Source organism: Sinocyclocheilus rhinocerous, unplaced genomic scaffold, assembly GCF_001515625.1.
Source record: "Sinocyclocheilus rhinocerous isolate Xijiao unplaced genomic scaffold, SAMN03320098_v1.1 scaffold584, whole genome shotgun sequence".
NCBI lineage: Eukaryota > Metazoa > Chordata > Actinopteri > Cypriniformes > Cyprinidae > Sinocyclocheilus > Sinocyclocheilus rhinocerous.
In genome coordinates, this window is record NW_015630348.1 from 1,645,189 (window position 1) to 1,667,867 (window position 22,679).

Below are 22,679 nucleotides of genomic sequence, written 5' to 3' on the forward strand. Positions count from 1 at the left end.
CAGCAAGGTGTGTAGCTGAAAACTTGAGCGCAGCAGTGTGTATGTGCGCAGCAGTGTGTGCCCGTCTCGATTTTTCTGACAGTAAGCAGGTACACCGTATCATTAGTACGGATTACTCAAAGCACTTCCTGCTGCCTGTGGCTTCATCCACAAGTGTGACTCCTGTGCGTCTGCATTTTACCTCCTTCCTTTTTTTCTCTGTCAGTGCATGTGCGTTTGTTTGTCCTGTCACTGTCAGACCACATACACCTCTGACCACAAGGCAAGACCCTTAATTTCGAAGTCTGCCATGCTTCAAAGTGACATGCATTAATTACAGACTTCTAAACACCTGAAAGGCAAAAGGACGGTAGGCCTCACGTTCCTCTAAAATTACTGTCCGGACAAGGAAACGTCCAACTTCATCTCGACAAAGTGCTCATTTTCATGCTATTAATGGTGGCAAATAATCCTCTCGTTCCTGGTTATACGGAGAGGAAACAATCCCTTTTTTTGATGGAAAAGTGTGAGGCTTTCATTCTCTGAGCTCAGCTGTGCAGGTGAACTAATTTCAGAGTGCTGTACCTGGAATTCTTCTGAGGAAATGAGGAAAGTCGTGTCTGTGAATTTAAATAATCTACATCTTGAGACAAAAGGACCAATCCGCACTTTGCAAATGAACAGTCCATCAGCCGGTTTAACACACTCAGTCGAGTCGCATTAAAGGGGGACTGAATCATTTAGCTTTGAAGAGAGACTGAATCATATCATGATTCAAACCCCCTTCAATGCAGCTACTCAGTTAAAGGAGTAATTCACCCTTGGCAAGATGGAGTTTTAATAAAAGTTGGCTGTGATTTTTATTATATTTTATTTTTATTTTTTTGGCTACATGGTTAGAGAAAACTATGGAAGCCAGTTTCCAAAGAATAAAAATGTTATTACGACTTTTTGTTTTACAATTCCATTTTTTTTTTTTTTTTGCAATTAGAAATTTTACATCTTACAATTGTTTTTCTATGAATTATGAGTTTACAATCTCACAATTCTATTTTTGTTACTTTCACAGAATCCAACTTTTTTTCTTACAATTCTATCTTTTTTTGCGATTGCGAGTTACTTTTCTTCTCAGAATAGCAATGGGAATTCTGGCTTTTTTTCTTATTTTATGTTATCTGGTGAACTTTTACTAACAAATAAACAGGGATATCTCGGTGCAGGTATTGCAGAGAAATAGTACGTATTTATTTATTTACATATACTAACAACAAATAATGAAATTAGTTAATAATACAAACTGGTCAGCAAACTTTACCCTGTGGCTGATGGATTATTTGCAAAGAGCTGGTTGGTCCATTTGTCTCAAGATGTATTTATTTGTTTATTTTATTTTATTCAAAAACATTAAGTTCAGAGACTAGACTTTGCTGATGTCCTCAGACAAATGAACAAAGTGTTAAAATACTGTAACAATATAAAATAAAAAAGTAAATATAACTGACTGCATTCATAGTTTACAATGCATTTCTTAAATAAACTTCAAACTGAATTATTTTCAGACCAAGGCTACAAAAAACTGTGGATCAAGGCTGACATAAACATGTTCAACTCGTCTCTATTCTATCCTACTGTTAAATACTGAATAGACCCCCGTTCCACATATAAAGCAACTCCACTACTCTTTAAAGATTTTTGAGTTTTCACAGCCTTTAGTTTAAGATGAAGTGACCAAGGTTTGAAAGCCTGACTCACTAATTGCTAACCTCCGACTGTGGGTTAGCAGAAAGTCTTGTACTGAATAAACTGAACAAAATGTCAAATGTCTCTATACCGCTTTAAGTCGGTATTAGCTATAGGCTACTGCAGATAGTGTGTATTGGGGCAAAGGTCTGACAGCGTATGGCCACCATCTTTGTCTTTTTACGGGACAAAAAACTATATATATATATATATATATATGGCTAAATATTTTGAACAAGTAAACTGTACTACCACAAACACTAAATTTAAATACACATACTTTCTAGTGTTACAACCTAGAGGGTGGATTGTAACAGTTATTTGTACTTGACATTTAATTGAAACAGTTTATAGACAATAGCTCTAAACTTATATTTGAAGCATACTGAAGCAAAATGTGCTTCACTGCTAAGTTTGATAGGTTATGCACTTGAATTTCATGATCTTAAGTTTGTATGTTTTAATAATGTTTAATAATTGTCATTATTTAAAAAAAAAATAGTGAATATGAGAATTGTTCTTGCCCCCTTTAAACTGTATTAACCGACTAAACAATTCTAAACAGTCTACTTCAGGTTCCTACATTTCAGCGTCTGTGTAACTAGAAACCTGCATCGATGATGTAACCAGATGGTGAAATTGCTTAGTTGTCTGTGAAAGAAAGAAAAAGTACAATGGTAAGCACACTTACTTCAATTTATCTCCTGTCCACAGTGTATACAGTTTATTAGTTTGGCTCACAGTGGGTGTAATAATTATTCCTCTCGTGACCTCTAGATGCCGCTAAGAGCACAATGAACACTTCCTGCTGCGCTCTGCTACAGTGGCGTTTATGGATCTGGGATTTTCTACCCCTCTCCCTCCTACTTAGTGCCCTCATGACAGCGTGATAAACTACATAATATCATTTCACATGGTGTGTTGATGCAGATGATCCCTTTTAACTAAAGTAGAGAATGATTGAAAACCGCGCTGAGTCGAGACATTTCGCCGTAAATGACTCAGTCCTGCTTGCTATTGCAACTCTCAAGCGTGACGATTGTGTTTGAGTTTCGGGCGAAAGGATAATGTCGTTCAATGACAGCGGTAACGTCTGCATGTTTCTTAATGAGAAGAATATTTTAAAGGTAGACGTTATGTTAATATCATTTTATTTCTTCATAAAAATGTCTTTCAGGTAAGGGGTGTGCATGAGGAAGTTACACCTGCACGGGGGATGCGCGCGCAGCGTGACACGGGTTGAAAAGGGGACGGACATAATCCTTTATTCCGTGTGGTCGCGAGACGCATCCCAAAGTTTTTCTGCATGCGAAATTTAGGAGGTATCCCTCTTGGCAGTGTTGCCAGATCACAGAAGAGAATCAGGCAAGTGCATGTGACAAGCCTCACCAAAAGGATTGAGTCGAATTAAATCAATTTAGCCTACAAAAAAAATAATTAAAATATCTTGCATATACAATTTAAATAAATGCTTAAATCCCAGTGGTCTATAACTTGTTGACTGTTGATGAATCACACATTTTGTTTGTTTGTAGTATAAATACGTTGCCATACTACATTCATGTTGTCATTGTCCTTTGACCCGTATGCTTTTTGACCTAGTGTGTACTAACAACAGCTGCAAACACAATTTACTTTTGTAGGTACAATTTAACCTTGTGGGACAACTTTCCTGGTAGTGCAGCTGTCATTTAAGTATTGCTCACTATGAATATGATACTGCTATTTTGGACATCATCCTCATTTGCATAATAAAGTTGGGAAGTATCTATATACAGAGAGATATTTAGATATGGGAGCTATAGAGCATAGCTCAAACTGTACACTTGACAGCAGCAATTAAATTGCTCATATTAAAAAGCCTTTCTGTATGACTAAACAAGCATGTTCGCTTAAAGCGGATATGGCAACACTGGCACTTGGTAATGTTTGGGTAAATACGAATGAGGTTTTGTTGTGGAGTCCACAGAAGCACGTCTCACAAAGCTCCGCCCTCGACGATTTAAAATTATGTTCTTGTATGAGGGACTGAGCGAGCGAGCGAGCGAGGGAGCGAGGGGGAGAGCGAGAGCGCAATCGGTCGGAAATCACTTCACTCTCACATAGGCTATCCACAGTATACACGCGCGCGGTGAGCTGCGGCAAGAGCGCGAGCCCCGGCGTTCTCAGTAACACTGAATGGTGAACTGGTGATGAGAGCACGCGCACTGGACACTACCGGACATAGCCTTGGAAGATTTTTCTGTTTTCACTTTTACGCACAGACAGTTGTTGACTGAAGGTTGAAGTTTTTGGTGGATGTTGTCGTGTGGAATTGGAAGTTTCGGGATGCTGTGAGCCCGGTCCGGAGTAGCGCTGGTTCGGGGTTTCCTTTCGTGCGCAAAGAGAGGACACTTCTCTCTGATGTGTATATCTACCATCAGCCAAGTTGCGCGCTCTTATTTTCTGACGTGACACTTTTCGCTACAGTTCTAGCGGACCCTTCGTGTTAAAAAGAGGAATTTTAAGGAAAACCAAGAGACCTGACAGCGGAAAAGGGTACTGTTTTTGTATCGACAGTATTGCGGTGGTGCTGAATTTTGGATTTCCAAAGCGCTTGATTTGTGGCGTGCAAAGGGAAACGCGGCTCTCTGTCCGACTCCATCGGTCAAGACTAGCCTACAACTGAGAGGAGTAACTATCCGTTAAGGTATATGAGATTTTTGCTATCGATATTAGCCTATATATTTGCACATGTGTTCGTCTTACCAATGTATGCGCTCTCATGCTGTCCGTAAATGAGGATATAATAGGAGCTATGTAGAGATACTTTTCTTTATTTCCTGTGCATGTGTGTAAATCATAATTACGACAGAAGTATAATATCACCCGACACAAGGTTGATTTTCATTATAATAAACGCTGAGCAAATAACTGTGAAGTTAGTTTAAATATCCCCTCAGTTTAAATATCCCGAATTTATCGATAGCCTATCTCAAGTTAACATCGCCCTCGATTGTCCTCAGAGCTGATTAGCTCGCATGTGACATGTTTTCCCTGCACTACTGCTATTGATTTTAATACAAGAAACTCGATTGCCAATCTACGCTTGCTATTGCATTTCCACATATAGAAAATAAGCCCTTGACCCCATGGATCCACAGAGATTGAACATCTTCAACTAGCTCAAGTGCCGGTCAGTTTATCTTCGCGTGGATTTTAATCGATTCCTCACTCTAAAATGTAATATTCAAGTCTTTCCAGTGCGCTCGAGAATTAGCGCATTATAGATGAAAAAAAAAAAAAAACTGAGAGGAAACCCTCACAGGAACTGCGCTTATTGCATGTAAACTTGTTCGACGCTTGTAAGCACTGTTCATAGTAGACAGAATAATGAATTTGTATAAATGTTTGTATAGGTAAACCCTTAAGTTTGTTTTCTTATTCGGTTATTGCTCGCTCCCTTAGGAGGTATCCCTCTTGGCAGTGTTGCCAGATCACAGAAGAGAATCAGGCAAGTGCATGTGACATGCCTCACCAAAAGGATTGAGTCGAATTAAATCAATTTAGCCTACAAAAAAATAATTAAAATATCTTGCATATACAATTTAAATAAATGCTTAAATCCCAGTGGTCTATAACTTGTTGACTGTTGATGAATCACACATTTTGTTTGTTTGTAGTATAAATACGTTGCCATACTACATTCATGTTGTCATTGTCCTTTGACCCGTATGCTTTTTGACCTAGTGTGTACTAACAACAGCTGCAAACACAATTTACTTTGTAGGTACAATTTAACCTTGTGGAACAACTTTCCTGGTAGTGCAGCTGTCATTTAAGTATTGCTCACTATGAATATGATACTGCTATTTTGGACATCATCCTCATTTGCATAATAAAGTTGGGAAGTATCTATATACAGAGAGATATTTAGATATGGGAGCTATAGAGCATAGCTCAAACTGTACACCTGACAGCAGCAATTCAACTGCTCATATTAAAAAGCCTTTCTGTATGACTAAACAAGCATGTTCGCTTAAAGCGGATATGGCAACACTGGCACTTGGTAATGTTTGGGTAAATACGAATGAGGGTAAATACGAATGAGGTTTTGTTGTGGAGTCCACAGAAGCACGTCTCACAAAGCTCCGCCCTCGACGATTTAAAATTATGTTCTTGTATGAGGGACTGAGCGAGCGAGCGAGCGAGGGAGCGAGGGGGAGAGCGAGAGCGCAATCGGTCGGAAATCACTTCACTCTCACATAGGCTATCCACAGTATACACGCGCGCGGTGAGCTGCGGCAAGAGCGCGAGCCCCGGCGTTCTCAGTAACACTGAATGGTGAACTGGTGATGAGAGCACGCGCACTGGACACTACCGGACATAGCCTTGGAAGATTTTTCTGTTTTCACTTTTACGCACAGACAGTTGTTGACTGAAGGTTGAAGTTTTTGGTGGATGTTGTCGTGTGGAATTGGAAGTTTCGGGATGCTGTGAGCCCGGTCCGGAGTAGCGCTGGTTCGGGGTTTCCTTTCGTGCGCAAAGAGAGGACACTTCTCTCTGATGTGTATATCTACCATCAGCCAAGTTGCGCGCTCTTATTTTCTGACGTGACACTTTTCGCTACAGTTCTAGCGGACCCTTCGTGTTAAAAAGAGGAATTTTAAGGAAAACCAAGAGACCTGACAGCGGAAAAGGGTACTGTTTTTGTATCGACAGTATTGCGGTGGTGCTGAATTTTGGATTTCCAAAGCGCTTGATTTGTGGCGTGCAAAGGGAAACGCGGCTCTCTGTCCGACTCCATCGGTCAAGACTAGCCTACAACTGAGAGGAGTAACTATCCGTTAAGGTATATGAGATTTTTGCTATCGATATTAGCCTATATATTTGCACATGTGTTCGTCTTACCAATGTATGCGCTCTCATGCTGTCCGTAAATGAGGATATAATAGGAGCTATGTAGAGATACTTTTCTTTATTTCCTGTGCATGTGTGTAAATCATAATTACGACAGAAGTATAATATCACCCGACACAAGGTTGATTTTATCCGTTAAGGTATATGAGATTTTTGCTATCGATATTAGCCTATACATTTGCACGTGTTCGTCTTACCAATGTATGCGCTCTCATGCTGTCCGTAAATGAGGATATAATAGGAGCTATGTAGAGATACTTTTCTTTATTTCCTGTGCATGTGTGTAAATCATAATTACGACAGAAGTATAATATCACCCGACACAAGGTTGATTTTCATTATAATAAACGTTGAGCAAATAACTGTGAAGTGCTGGGCACCCCTCAGTTTAAATATCCCGAATTTATCGATAGCCTATCTCAAGTTAACATCGCCCTCGATTGTCCTCAGAGCTGATTAGCTCGCATGTGACATGTTTTCCCTGCACTACTGCTATTGATTTTAATACAAGAAACTCGATTGCCAATCTACGCTTGCTATTGCATTTCCACATATAGAAAATAAGCCCTTGACCCCATGGATCCACAGAGATTGAACATCTTCAACTAGCTCAAGTGCCGGTCAGTTTATCTTCGCGTGGATTTTAATCGATTCCTCACTCTAAAATGTAATATTCAAGTCTTTCCAGTGCGCTCGAGAATTAGCGCATTATAGATGAAAAAAAAAAAAAAACCCTGAGAGGAAACCCTCACAGGAACTGCGCTTATTGCATGTAAACTTGTTCGACGCTTGTAAGCACTGTTCATAGTAGACAGAATAATGAATTTGTATAAATGTTTGTATAGGTAAACCCTTAAGTTTGTTTTCTTATTCGGTTATTGCTCGCTCCCACAACACCTGTTGCTCTCGATTTTGCGCATTTCTCACATAGCCCCACTTTTCCATCTCAGTGCGTTTAAAAATTCCTCGCTTAATTTTACCCACAGAATGTCGACTAGTCAACATTTCACGAGACGCACTGATATCTTTCCTTGTACTCAGTCACCAGTAATCGTTACTGAACAATCGAAAGCATTGCCTTTCACAACAGCGGAATCCGGTCTTTCTGGCCGCTCCCGTCGTCGGGTTGCTTTTAAACCTGTTCGTCCGGCTGAGAGAAACAGGTGTGAAAACACGGCAAGGCTTGAGCTTTATTCCGCCCAGCTGTGATCGGACATCTCGGTTCTTTCTGTGGTTCATTTGTAGGCAAAGCGTTCAGCCGGATGTAATATTGTACAGAAGCCCGCAATGGCTTGCAAATGACCTGGTCTAACTCGGAGCGCATTCATCCGCAGGTAAAGTCATTTCCTTTCCGCTCTCATCGAGATCGTGTTCTGTAGGCATCAGCACAACACACAGGCACTTGAGTGAGATCCTCGTGCTGTTCCAGTATATTATTGATCTGTGGATATTATAAACACCTTCTCTTGTTTTCCTCCTCCGTTTCTTTAATGTACCGAAACTATTTTCGTCGCTCAATCTGGACAGTTATAGGTGAATGCGATTTGCATTTATAGAATGGGGGATGGGGGCGGCTGACCACCTATAAAGATTTGTACTTCCAAAGGAAGTCAAAACCAAAGTGTTGTGGTCTTCATGCATGTTTCAACGTTTCAGTGGGATTTTAAGTAATCACAAAAGTTAGAAGTTAGTCAGGGCGGCTCGTATTTTCACATAGGCGCTTGCGAGTCGCGAACAGAAATCGCGTTGTCTGAGGAGGAAACCATAGCAACAGCAGACCGCTGAGCCTTTCGGACGGTACGTTGACAAAACATAAATGCTATCATGTTTTATCAGTTTATTATAGATTTGCGTTTCGAAATATATATAACAAGAACTTTAATGTTTTGATTAAGACCCCTTTTAGTTGTGTTATAGTTGGCGTTTGGACGTATGTGCCCTGTCAGGCTCAACTAATTGCGTCCTGCTAGTCTTCTATACAATGTCCCTTTAAAAAGTTGAAAGACATCGAATAATTCGCTCATATCGGGCATTTGATCATGATACAACGTGTCTCCTCATTATAGCCAGCCCTTAGTAAACTTGATGGGCGTAAACGCTCCACACTGAGTACGAGAGTCCAGCGAAACGGGAAGAAATGAGACTCCTCACGCACACACTGAGAGACACATTTAAGGTGATCGCTTGAATGAACCGAAACTTCAACATTCTAGAAAGCCGAGATTATGCTTGCACATTTAAGCTTGATGTTTTCATTGAGATTAAAGTGTGGCTACCTCACTTATTCCAAGTGACCTCCTGTAAATGTTTTTAATTTGGCACTTATTACAAATTACATGTAGATTTGACTGTAAATGAAGGGAAGCTGGACAGAGTGGTAGTGAAGTAGGCAACAATATACACTGTACTGTCCCCAATTGAACGGTAAAACTCAAAGGTTACAAGATGCATGCTTGAAGAGTTTCTAGTCTTTACTGTCATCGTTTTTTTCTTTTTCTTTTTCTTTTTATCTTTTTGATTAATAGCAAGCTATAACCTAGTGTTGAGCTTCACCGTTCCTCATTATTTTCCCATTTTGACATAGTTTCAAAATAAATACATATACATTAAGTAAAAATATTATGCCTATTTTGCTAATTGTATTACAATTTTATTAATTTTATCCTCTCCTTGCACCTGGTCTGTTTAACCCATAATATTAGCAGCAGTCCTCCCGTCTTTGTCTGTCAGTGTGTGTGTGTATATGTTTATGTGTGTGTTTAGCCGTGTGTAATGTGTGTGAGAGTTTGTGTGCCAGCCTTGGTAGACAGCAGCGGGGCAGCAGTTCATCTCATCTGAAAGCGGGTGCAGACTAATCTGGCCCCGCAATGGCTGAATGAAATAATTAAAGTAATCCTCTGTGCCTCGCACTTGGCTAGGGAGGGGGGCCTTGGACCACCCATCCTGAACGGGTCACTGAACACCGTGGAGCTGGTGGCCCGTAGAGCCTAGATGGCTGCAGCCGAGGACAAAAGCTCATATGAACTCAACTCATTGGCTGTGGGCGCTGGCATCAAAGTCTTGACACACTCACTGTTTAGAATGTGGTTGGTTAGTGTTTATCGCCTGCTGAACTACTTCATTTTATCTCATTTATGTGGTTTCAGGAGGATTCGTTTTCGTGGTCTTCATGAGAATGAGCGCGTATGAATGCGTTTTATTCACAGGTCACTACACACTTTTTCGATCTCCTTGCTGATTAATCAGCAACATTATTCAATTGGTTAGTCTATCGGCTTACCTCGTGTAACAGTAAGCAAATAAATCTTCGGCTTTTATGCTATATTTTTCGAATACGCACTTCAGGTGCGCACTAAAATGTCAGTTGAGCCGGATGAGTTAACCATTAACCTAGGACAGATGCTGCACTCACACTTCCTTCTGAGTCAATCATTCTCCTGGCTTCAGACAAGAGCTGACTCCTGAACCCTCATAAATGTCACCGCTTTAAATTAATTCTTTAATTATCGTGTTGAAACCGGGATGGGGAGGGGTTAGAACAATCATTGACTGAGTGCGTTGCCATGACGCAGTGCCACCGCTGTGCCTCATCCAGGAATCCGACTCCTGCCACGTTGGTTACATAAATGCTTTTATTGCTTTATTTTCCCTAGAATCACCTTGCTGTTTCATGCTGAGCTGGATGCCACCTGATGGGGGGGGTTCTTGGCAGAGGTATGCCATCCTCATATTCCCATGGGGTTTTTTTGCTGGCAGAGGAAGGGTGAGCGTTGGTACAATGATGAATTCCTTGTTACAAGTCTCTAAAGAAGAAAGAAGGAGAGCGAGACCGTGAGAGTGAGGGAGAGAGAAAATCATACAGCAATTTTAAAGCATGTCAGCGGGGGAGGCTTTAGAATAGTAATTAGCCTGTTAAATCTGTTAACCTCCCCCTGCGCAACAACACAATGGACAGTATATATATGAGCACGTCTCTGAGAGGGCACGGTAGGGCATAAAAGGACGGTGTGCGTATGAAAGAGGAAGACAGAGAGATGTAGGAGGTGTTGTTACAAGAGACCAGGTGTGAAATGAACATAATGTGGTTTTTGCGGACAGGAAATGAGAGGGGAACCGCGTTCCCCGAAAATTCTGGCCAAATGTACTGTGAATAATCTGTAAAGAGCCGACAGTTAGACTCCATAGGGGGAACGCCGATTCACGCCTTCCTTTGCACTCACAGCTATTGATTAAATTAATGACATCCAGCTTATACACAGCAGTACAATATGAATTAGGCTACACAGCCTGAGAGCCGAGCATAAATTCTCACAGGATTATGACAGTAGTCATAAATACCGCACTCTGGCGACGCCTGTCTCCCTGCGAGGAGATCTTAGCTGCGGCTCGACAATGGCGCATTTGAAGACGTTATTAGAGAGGTGGACGGTGCGTGTTGATTTAGGGCCTGTCATAAATCGCCTCTCTGACCATGTAATGATGACGATCAAAGCTCGGAGGTGAAGAAAAGCCCCACCGACGGCCTATTGTCATTGTAATGGCTAGGCTTTTTGTGTACCTGTGTGAAAGCTAAGTGCGAACTCTCTGCAACTGAAAGGAAAGCTGTCTGCTATGTAGCAGTGCTTGATTTGACTCTGTTAGGGCCTCCTGTGTCTTGTAAATGTTGCTGTCGTTAAGGCACGCCACTCATATGCACTTATGCATTTCCATTACAAAGAAGAGTTCTTAGCCAAAAGCCAGAGCCATTGCCACCCTTAAATTTCATATACTCAAACACGTTCAGTTGTTTTCTTTTTTTTCATGACCTTCATGTTTTCTCTAACATTTTCCATTTTCCCTAGTTTGTGCTCGCAAACACTCGCTGACATTCCTTTGCTGTGGTTGTTTTTAGATCTTGTGTGTAACTTTTACACACCCACAGATGTACGGCGCATACATATGTGCACACGCGTGCTCACATTCAGAGAAGAGTGTGGGAAAGGATGCCTACGGCCCACATTGGGGTTCCCAGCGTACAGTGACCCTTAACACAGACTCTTTATGCTGGGCCCTGGAGAGTGAATGTCATGAGAACTTCTTAAACCCTTCATCGCAACAAACAGATTCACACGCTTTTCATGTTGCGAGAATGTTTTTGAGCTTTATTGACTTTTCCAGCGCACGATAAAGATGGGATGTTTTGGTTTAGTTTATATATAGTTCTTGTCCTTTTTGTTTAAACAAATAGCATTTTAGCACCATTTTTGACCCTGTGCTTTTGAAGTCCCTGCCCTGCTTTTTTACATTGACCTTTTTCTTCATCAACACATGGTACAAAATTCAACACGCACCTTCAGCAGAGACTCTGACACATCACTGTGAAATGCCACCTCCATAAGATGGTCATTCGAAACCACAATGAGAGATAGGTTGTTTTAAAGGTGAGGTATTTTTCACCTCTCCAGCCTCCATTGCGGTCTGCGCTGTTTAATTAGCCGCATGAAAGTGTGCCAGAGTCGTCTGTCTCGACAGATTCAGAATTAGAACTGTGAAATTAGTAAGAAACGAGTCAAGCTCTCATCATATGTGTGATCAGGGTCACACATCCCACCATTAATTTCAGCCTCATTAGTGCATTGTTCTCCCTACAGTGTCGTTGCCTTGTGGCTGCAGTTGTGTGAGTGTGTTTGTAGTCACTGGTGTCTAATTTGTGTATATTAAAACTGCCTTTAGTGGAGCGTATAGAGGAGCGTGTGCTTGTTGCAGTTACCTTAGCCGTTTTTGATGCTCTAACCACACATGCTTTGGTAATGTGTTTGTGAAAGGCTCGCTGTCATGTGTCTGCTAATGGAAAAATATTGAATGGTACATGCACTAAACTACTACAACCAATCAATACTGATGAGTGTATGGAAGAAGCCACTTCCTATTAGTCACCAAATGGCTGCACCAATATGCTGACAGTCATTTTTCTTTGTATATTTGTGGTTTTTAACAAAGTTATGCAATGATATTTTTTCCAACCTCATGGAAGGTGACATTTAAAGACTGATTTTGATTCTTTAGGTTTGGTATTCACAGGCAGAATGTAACTGGTGGCAGCGCTCTCACATCCCCATTGGTTCACCGCTGGGTCGAGTTAAGGTGTCTGTCTCCTCTGGACAGTAATCTAGCAGCTCTGCCTCATTAGCCATGGGGAGCATGGTGGGATAACATTCCACATATGTTACAGGGGTCTGCAATTACCACAACGGGAAACATCAAAGTAACATGACCTTAAACGTGATGGATTAACGGAATCTGATTTATTTATTTGATTGTTCTTTTTCGTGTTCTTTTGCAGTACCTCACGCTGAGGTTGTTAATGTTTGGTAAAGTGGCAGGAGGGGGCTGTTGTCAAGACACCCTCTATAGCCCGTCTCTCACCTCTCCGTGGTTGTGTGATGTTGCAACAAATTGGGAGCCATTTGCTGTGAATAGCTATCAGCTGAAGTGGCCATTGGAAGATTAGAAAACCACACTCTTCTACCATGTGTTCAATAACTTAAAGACATGAAAGGGAAGATTCACATGTGATACTGTTTTCAAGAAACCATGATTTTGGTTTCATTTCTCTTTTTTTAAATCATTTTTGTTTTTCCCCCTATGGTCCTAAAATAGTGGTGGTCTTTCTTTGTCTGTCTACTATTCTGTCTCTTTGCACACCCTGTTTATCTGCAGAGTAAAACATTTGTGTAAAATATGAGTTAGAAGAAGAACACAGTGAGAAGACGAGACGTTTGCGAAGGAAGTGGGCAAGAAACACTCCAAGAAACAGTGAGATGTGTGTGAAGGAAGCGGGCTGGAAACTTTTTGAAAATAATAATACAATAATTATTTAATAATAAAATAAATATAAAACCAAAGATTTACCACCAGATATTTGGTTTTATAGGCCTATTTAATTTTATGAATTATTTTAGTTAATTGTTTTATTGTTTTGCCCCCCGGGTTTTACTGTGTTTTGGGATTTAATCTTATTACGGTATAAATTACAGCTTTTAGAAAAAGGACGAATTGACCTAAGGTAACTAAAATATCTAACAATTAAAAAAAATGAAGAACAGATTTATTTCTATAAGCTGAAAGTAATATGGGCCTAAGATTTGTACTGCCTAAGATTTTTTGATATATGATTTTAGATATATAAATGTTATTTGGTTTTGGCTGAAATAATGCATACGCCTCGGGGAAAAATAGTCTTATGGTTGATTTTGATGGATTTCACGTTTTCATTGACCCCAGGCATGGTTCTAGAAATGAGAGCTGAGACAGTTTATCAATAGCTTGTAAAAGGTAGATCAAGCAGAGTAACAGCATTATTTGAATGGACATCACTTGTCTGCTAGCTTCCTCCTCTCGTAGGGTCAGTCAGCCAATGCATCTCTCAGGAATATGGACATATGTTGTCTTTATGAATTAGACATGACGTGAAGTTTGCAGAATGAAGGTCAAACACAAGTAACTGTTTGTGACACATTTACTGCCTCTAAAAAGGAGAGGTTTACAACACATGAAGGGGCGATCAATCATAAATCCCAGGGAATCAGTACCATAAAACTCTGTGGCTGCCGTCGCTTTACAGGCTTTTTGGCACTGTCAGAGACTTTGAAGGATTATGTCTGAAGAATGAATGTTTCTCTAATCTTATTTGTTTGTTTGCTTGATCTTTTGCAGCAACAGACTGATGATGTGCCAGAGTGCCAATGCAATGTGGTCACGGTGGAGTGCCATGCTAGTGTGGATTTTCCTTCTCCTCTGTTGCTCTGCAAATGTTGTCAGCACCATCATCTACCAGGTGACTGAGGAGCAGCCGCCTAACACACTGATTGGCAGCTTGGCATCTGACCAGGGCCTGCCAGACACTGGTCACCTTTACAAGCTTGAGGTGGGCGCTCCTTACCTCCGTGTGGATGGCAAAACAGGGGATATCTACACCACAGAGACCCCGATCGATCGTGAGACTCTCAAGGACTGTCGCAACCTTTTCGAGGGCGATCCTTGTTTCTTAGAATTTGAGGTATCTATTACAGACCTGATGAAAGGCACAGGACCTCGACTCATCGAAGGCCGCATCGAGATCTTGGATGAGAATGACAACACTCCACAGTTCTCTTCACCCGTCTTGACATTGTCGATCCCGGAGAACACGCACGTCGGTGCGCTTTTTGCCATACCTGTGGCCACTGACAAGGATTCTGGAAGCAATGGCATTGCCGATTATGCGCTAACAACTGGCCCTGAAGCTGCCAACCTTTTCAGCCTGCAGGTGGCGCAAGACTCAGATGAGAAATTGCCACAGCTCATTGTATTGGGAAACCTGGATAGAGAGCAGCGAGATTCATATGACCTCAACATAAAAGTGGTCGATGGTGGCTCTCCACCCCGCCAGAGTAGCGCCCTGCTCAGGATCACCATTACAGATGCCAATGACAACGTGCCCAAATTTGAGAAGTCACATTATGAGGGTGAGCTCCCCGAAAACAGCCCAGTGGGTCATTCTGTTCTACAAGTAAGTAATCTATTTTTTTACGTCATACTTTCTATCTAAAACTAAACAAATGTAATTTAAAGCTAAAGTCTGGAAAATTATATATGCTTTGAATGCATTGTATTTCACGTTGCATGAATGTGTCTGCTGAATTCATAATAAATTATTATTATAATTATTATTATATTTTAATTTAATACTTTTATACAGTGACTATTTATGTATATTTAATGTTTATTATATAAAATATGAATGAAGTAAATATGTCATGACACAAGTGTCTCAATAAACTCACCTGTAAGCAAGTATATGCTATGATAAACCTTTAGATTGAGCAATAAGTAATGGAGCTGATTTGACAGCATGGCAATAGAAGTGCACTCAAACCCCACATACAGAACCTGACAAGCTCTTGTAAATGGAAGTCTCAGTTATCCCGATGGGCTTTAGCCTCTGTTCCCACACAACAGGGTTAAAGCGGAAAAAATGGGAAAGCCAAATCATATTTTCACAGGCAATCGATTGATCCCTCATGGTCCCTTTAAATACAAGCTTTACAAAACAGGAGAGAGGTATTGACTGGCGGTGAGAATTACATGTTGAATTGTTGTGGAAAAGAAAGCACTGCTAAGATTAGGATAGCCTTGAAGGCTGGAAGCTTTCCAAGATCAATCTGAGGCAAGTGTCCAGGCAAAAATTTTTTATTAATGACTGTTAATCTCTCAGTCAACAATTAATCTTTGCAACCAAGTTGTATTCAAAGAGCATGTCATAAGATTTTATTTTCCTCTCAGTCCTCATAAGCATCCTTTGAAGCCAAAGTAAATAAGCAGTAGTGGTATTAAAACAGCTTAATTTTGTGATTTCAGAGGGTTATAAATGTTGATGGAGTGTTTCAGCTTGTTCAGAGAAATGCTCTTCAAATACATTAAATGAAATGAATTCCCAGTTTGCATGGAGGATGAAATGGAGTGACTCATATAGAGCAATAATAACTTAAGCACCATGAATAATCTTATGACTGCTTCAGATTAAGGCTGTTCGCTGTAATACATGGACTGAAACACCATGCATGTTTCATACACAGCCAAGGACGAAAAGAGGAGAGGATGTAGCAGGAACAAGGGAATCTTGATTGTTTGAAAGCTTTAATCAAGCCACATTTTGATTTAGAGCTGTTTAAAATTATTCCCAGGTTCACGATAGACCAGTAAAATTTATAGAAATCTCTGCCAAGACTGAGTAACTTAAGTGATGTCTCAAATTAACTTAATCTATCAAAATACAGCTAATTTTGGAGAATTTAACTTGACACAAAACACAACCCAATCATATTTAACCCTTCCGAGTAAGTGCATTTCTCATTTCTCTCCTTATGTACTGAAAATTGAATAATAACAGCATTATGGTATTACTAATTAGTGAAAGAGCAAGCTGATTTCTGGAATCAAATGAGCTGTGCTTTATTTTAAATTCCAAGAAAATTCAGTTAATTTATTAATTAGTCTGATGTATTTCTTGGATGAGCTTAGGGTCTTTTTTAAAGTGTGTAAAGCATATTTTTGGCATGCTAATTCATTGCTACTTACAATGATCTTTATCCATTTTTGATGGTCCTGGCCAAGCATTTTAACTTCTGTTTTGACATTGATGTATAAACCTGTGATTATTTTGTAAATTAATGTTTCAGTGCTTTGCTTAGTTTAATTTTGTGTTGTGTTGATTTAGGTGAAGGCCAATGACTCTGACATGGGACCCAATGGAGAGGTGACCTACAGCCTCCACCAGGCATCACCAATTGTCCAGAGGCTCCTTAGCATTGACCGCAACACAGGCACCATTTTCGTCAAAGGCTTGGTGGATCGTGAAGATATCAGCATGCTCAAGTTCTACGTCCAAGCTAAAGACAATGGTCCACAATCAAAGAGCTCCAAAGCCCTTGTGACTATTACAGTGAAGGACCTGAATGACAATGCACCCTCAATCAGAATCCGGGGCATTGGCCTTGTGACGCATGAAGATGGTGTTGCTAACATATCGGAGGACATGCCTGTAGGCACAGCTGTGGCTCTGGTGGAGGTATCAGATCGTGATGAAGGTGAAAATGCAGTTGTAACCTGTGTGGTGGCAGGGGATGTCCCATTCCAGCTGCGTTCAGCTAGTGAAACAGGCAACGACCGCAAGAGGAAATACTTCCTCCAGACAACCATGCTGCTGGACTATGAGCGGATCAAAGACTACAGGATTGAAATTGTGGCAGTGGACTCTGGCAACCCTGCACTATCCAGCACAAATTCCCTGAAGGTGCAAGTGACAGACATGAATGACAACTCCCCGGTCTTTTCGCCCTCTTTGTATGAGGTAGAAGTTGCTGAGGAGAACCAGCCAGGTGACAAGGTTCTTGATGTGGTAGCCACGGATGCCGACAGTGGGACTAATGCGGAGCTGACATACAGTATTGCTGGTGGATCAGTCCCCGAGGGGCTATTTGAAATTAACCCTAACACAGGAGAAGTGCGTGTCATGAGCCAGTTGGACCGTGAACAATTAGATCACTATCAATTTCTAGTCGCAGCAGCTGATAAAGGTGTACCAAGCTTGAGAGGAACTGCCACTGTTGTTGTTAAGGTGCTCGACAGGAACGACAATGACCCTAAATTTATGCTCAGTGGTTACAGCTTTTCAGTCCAAGAAAACATGCCACCCCTTAGTCCCGTTGGAATGGTAACAGTCAACGATCGTGACGAGGGCAACAATGCTCATGTTGAACTCTCTGTAGAACCAGACAATGGCAAGTTTATGATTCAAAATGGAACGTACACTATACTTTCGACTATTTCCTTCGACAGAGAAAAGGAGAGCACCTACAGTTTCCGACTTAAAGCTGTTGACGGAGGTGATCCACCACGTTCCTCCTATGTTGGCATTACCATTAATGTTCTTGATGAGAATGACAATTCTCCATATGTCACCAAGCCTTCAAACTCTTCATACAAGTTCTTGGATCCCCGCACCAGCCCAGAAACCCACGTAGAACGTGTTGAGGCGGAGGACATGGACATCGGTTTAAATTCGGAGCTGGAGTTCAGTATTGTAGGGGGCAACCCGCATGGCTTATTCCGCATCTCTTCAGAAGGTGAGATTACGTTGGCTAAAGAGTTCACATCCAAACACATTGGTCTCCACCGTCTGGTAGTAAAAGTTAAGGACAAAGGCGCGCCACCACGCCATACGACCGCACTGGTTCACATTTATGTCAATGAGACCATCGGCAATGTCTCCCACGTCGAAGGACTTGTTGGACACAGTCTTTATACGCCACTTGAAATGGACATTGCAGGAGATCCCGATTATTCTCGAGACCAGCAAAGTAGCATTATTTTTGCAGTCTTGGGTGGCTTTTGTGTGGTCGTTCTAATCATTGCAGTGGCTATGATCATCAGGCATGTCGTGCTGAAGGAGAATAAAAGTGGCTACCAGGCAGGCAAGAAGGAGACCAAAGACCTCTATGCCCCCAAACCAGGACCTAAGAGCAACAAGAACAAGAAGGCAAAGAAAAGCAAAGCTCCAAAGCCTGCCAACCCATCTGAGGAGGATGAGGGGGGGAGTCTCCAGAAAGGCCTAAAGTTCAACCTCATGAATGATAGCGTCAACGATAGCCCTAGGATTCACCTGCCGCTCAACTATCCCCCTGGGAGCCCAGACCTGGGGCGACACTATCGGTCTAATTCTCCTCTGCCATCCATTCAGCTTCAACCTCAGTCACCTTCTGCCTCAAAGAAACACCAGGCAGTGCAGGACCTGCCGGCCACCAACACCTTTGTAGGAACCGGGGACAACAACTCAACAGGCTCAGACCAGTATTCGGATTACAGCTACAAGGCCAACTCTTCAAAATATAGCACCAAACAGGTAGGAGACGACTTCGAAAGCATGGCAGGGTACCACAGAACAGGGTACCAAAGCCCAGGGTACCCCAGCCCAGGGTACCACAGCACAGGGTATCACAGCAACGGGTATCACAGCAACATGGTGTGGACTAAGGGCATGTATTAGGTGCTGGAACTGAATGAATGTCAAACCAAAGCTGCACTGATCACAAACCCCATGCACATCATTTGATTGAAAGATTTTTGTTTTATTTTTCTTCTTCTTCAATTCTGTAGTATCATTTATGCTCTGAAGGACTTAATTTAATTACTACTTATTTACATGAAGGAGACAATCCTATTCTTAGACAATCCTATAAGTCTTATTTCCATTTTCTTTGAGAGGGTCATTTTCAGCTGGACAGTGTTTATTTGCTGCCCCTCAAAAGATGAACAGAACTGCTTTCAAAAACCTTTGAAACACAGTTGTGATATAATAACCTTTAGACCAGAGAGATGTGCCTTATTTTTTGCTCTGAAAGACAACAAATAATAGCCGTTATTGCTTTGATGTCTTTTGTTAGGCTAGCTTTAGGTAATTGCACAATTGTTAATGTGTCAAAATGATTCTAAAAAGCATTTTTTTCTTCTTCATAAAGAAAACTGTGCACTGAGTAAGTTAAAATACGCAGGAAGGTCGGACAAGTAAGCTCAACATATTTGAATGTTTCCATGGCACATTTTGGCGGGCATTAAAAAATGTCTTTAATTATTTGGACCCTGTTTAGTTGGAGTTGAAGTGGGTTATTTTTACAGATTAATGGCGGGCAATTCCCCTATTCTTTCTCAAGCTTCATTGATCGTGCATGCAAAGAGTGCCTTCTTTTTGTTATGTACACAACTAAGTGGATTGGCTTAATGTAGATTAATAATCAGCTTCAGACGTCAGAGTGTGCCATCGAACATTGTTGAATTATTAACTGCGGGATTTTCGACCAGGCTGTGAAAAATGTCACGTTCACTGTAAATAGCAAGCTACTTGACATTAAAACTCTATCACTTTTCTCTAATACTTTTCTCTAGTACTGAGCAAGAAAACCAAAAATGAGTACCATTTTTCTTGGACTGTGTTAGCAAACCTTTGGAGACAATCATTGAAAAAGGTTTTTTGTTATGCAAGTTGTATAATGTGAATGTTAATAACCAGCTATATGTGATGTTGCGTGTGTGTGTGTGTGTGTGTGTGTGTGTGTGTGTTCATCCCTTATGATGGGTTTTGTTCTGTTGTGGAATGGCGATGAACAACCTAAATAGCTTTATATAGAAGAATTTGCTTAATCCGTTCTTAACAAACCAAACCTTTCTTAATACCAGATGTGTAAATAGAACCAACCAGATATATCTTGAGATCTCAGCTGCTTTGATAGTGGCTCCATCCTCCATTTTGTACATTTGAAGTCTGGTTGTAATTGAGATGTGTTTATATTTAAAGCAATAATAACGTGTGTTGTTATGCTGGAAAGATGCAATGTTGAAAGGATGTCCGGCAGGAGCGGCTAGTTTACACACAATGCAGCATACGCATGCAAGTTGTATACGACCCTTTGCGTTCTGTGTGGAGTGTGTATCATCTGTGGAGCTGTATTTAAAGCTGCAGACATCCCCATTTGTGTTTAATTTCTGTTATGTGTTATTTTGTTTCTGTTGATTTGCAATTTGTATTTTGTATTTTTTACAAGTAAAGCAAGTTGGCTTTCAATAAAACTTTTGTGAAGGTGTTACATTGTGGATTTAATGTTAAACAGAAACAGTGCATTGAAATTACTCACCAGGGGACATTAATTCTTAAGGTACAGTATTTAATTTCCATATTCCCATATTTATTTATGACATTGCCCTTTCTATATATCCCATTTTACCAGTAAACATTCACTTTTTATTTACTAACCGACACCATAAAAATGTCTACTTCAAAAACTATTTGAAATTCTCTCGGTACCAGTGAGCACAGGTCGATGAGCTTGCATTACCGCAGCTATTATTTCAAGCTCCCTAAGTTGATAGCTAGACACATGGATTGATTTTTCTTTACTATTCAGCAAGTATAGTTTTATAGTATTCATGCAATAATGTCAGTCTTATGTGATCCATGTCTTAACACAATTAATATGACACATTTACAGCATTGCTCCTCTGGGATCGAGCCAAACACAGAGTCACTGAGCTTTACAAATGCATTCATTTTTTTTTGTTGTATTTCATGTGTGTTTTTGTTTTTCTCATTCATGCTGCACGTCACAGGGACAAAATCATGTTCTAAGAGGATTTGAGCAGTGTAGACTTGGCGTATCCGAATGACCCTAGAGGAAAGTAAGGTGTTTTGTACAGGTCATTTCAATCAAAGCCCTTCTTTGGGTCCCATCCTTAGATTTGAGGAATGGGATCAAGGGATGGTTGTCAGAGGTCTTGTTAGGTTTTTTTGTACTATTCGATTGGCTCCTTGTATGCCGGCAGCTAATCTGGGCCCCAAAAAAGACACACACACCACACACACATACACATGCAGCCTTTCCTGCCACTGCCAGCCATTTAAATTCTAGCAGCATCTGCGCTTCTTAAAAGCTGTCGATTTTGCCCTCAGCTTGCACCATCACCATGGCAACGGACTGACCAGTGTGTGTTGTATGCTGACTCACAGACTGTTCTGAGTGCAGGTGGGGGGAGACAGGGAGAAAGACAGACTGGGAGGGATCATAGATAATGGTGTTCGAAAAAAACAAAAACAAATCTGTCATTTCACACCATTCTTCCATGTACTCAGTTGATGGTGCATCATGCTAATGGAAGAAACAGGCCATTTATTCATTCATTTGGTCACATTCCCTCCTGTCATTGGTTAGTGCTGTCCACTTTATCATTTTTTCATGAAAATCCACTTGTATTGAATATTAGACTCTACTGTACCTTAAGTTTGTCATTGTCCCTGTGTTTTCCTCTCAATGACAGAAATCCAAAGAAGGGGATAATGCAGCCTTAAAACAATTCCTATATGTATATATGCATAGCATTTCATTTCTATACGTTGTTCGGTATGGAATATCATGCAAAATATAGCATAACGGTATTAACAAGGCAGCAAAGTTATCATTCATATTTTTAAATTCGTTAAAAGAGTTTTAGCTTTGCATGCTTTTCTAGCTTCCACTCGTTTCTCCCGGCAATAGAAACTTCAGTCGGAGCGTGATTGCGAATTAGTGAATGTCATTTTGAGTGGATGTCGGTCCTTTTATGTTTCCATGGTTTAGGAAAACAGGAGTTGGAAGATAAAACAAGAAGCTGTCCATTTCTTCTAAGTTGTGTCTCTTTTTCCTCTGTCTCGTGTGGTGTGGTCTTGTGACTGTTACAGAGCGAGAATCTTATTTTGTGAAGTGTGAAGTCAATTATGCAAAACAGTTCTGTGGTCCAGGCTGCGGTACATCAGCTGCAAGTCACCCTTTAGCAGTCCATGGCTTCAGTAGTATCTTTATCTCAGCAGTCTGTCCACCTTTCTCTCCTTTAAATAAATAAGTGCCTACCATTGCTTAGCGGTTAAACAGGCGGAACAAACTCGCCAGTAATAATCGTGACTCATCTGGAGAGAATATAGCTGAAGGGAAAAAGAGAAAAACAAAATAGTTTCAAAG

General features: G+C 40.9%; 1 protein-coding gene across 5 annotated transcripts in view; it reads left to right on the forward strand.

Annotated features, from left to right (window-relative positions):
* The first annotated feature begins 3,783 nt into the window (after positions 1-3,783).
* The window catches only part of LOC107740130 (protocadherin-1-like), a 168,434-nt gene continuing 149,538 nt past the window's right edge, over positions 3,784-22,679 (forward strand). For 4 of the 5 annotated variants that reach the window (XM_016552450.1, XM_016552453.1, XM_016552452.1 and 1 more), the window contains exons 1-3: positions 5,926-6,550; positions 14,314-15,148; positions 16,856-19,039. In XM_016552450.1, coding sequence (XP_016407936.1) covers positions 14,324-15,148; positions 16,856-19,039 — 3,009 coding nt within the window. In that variant the 5' untranslated portion in view covers positions 5,926-6,550; positions 14,314-14,323. Of the gene's footprint in view, positions 4,409-5,925; positions 6,551-14,313; positions 15,149-16,855; positions 19,040-22,679 lie in introns of those variants that run through there. The other variant, XM_016552451.1, reaches the window with a different exon arrangement.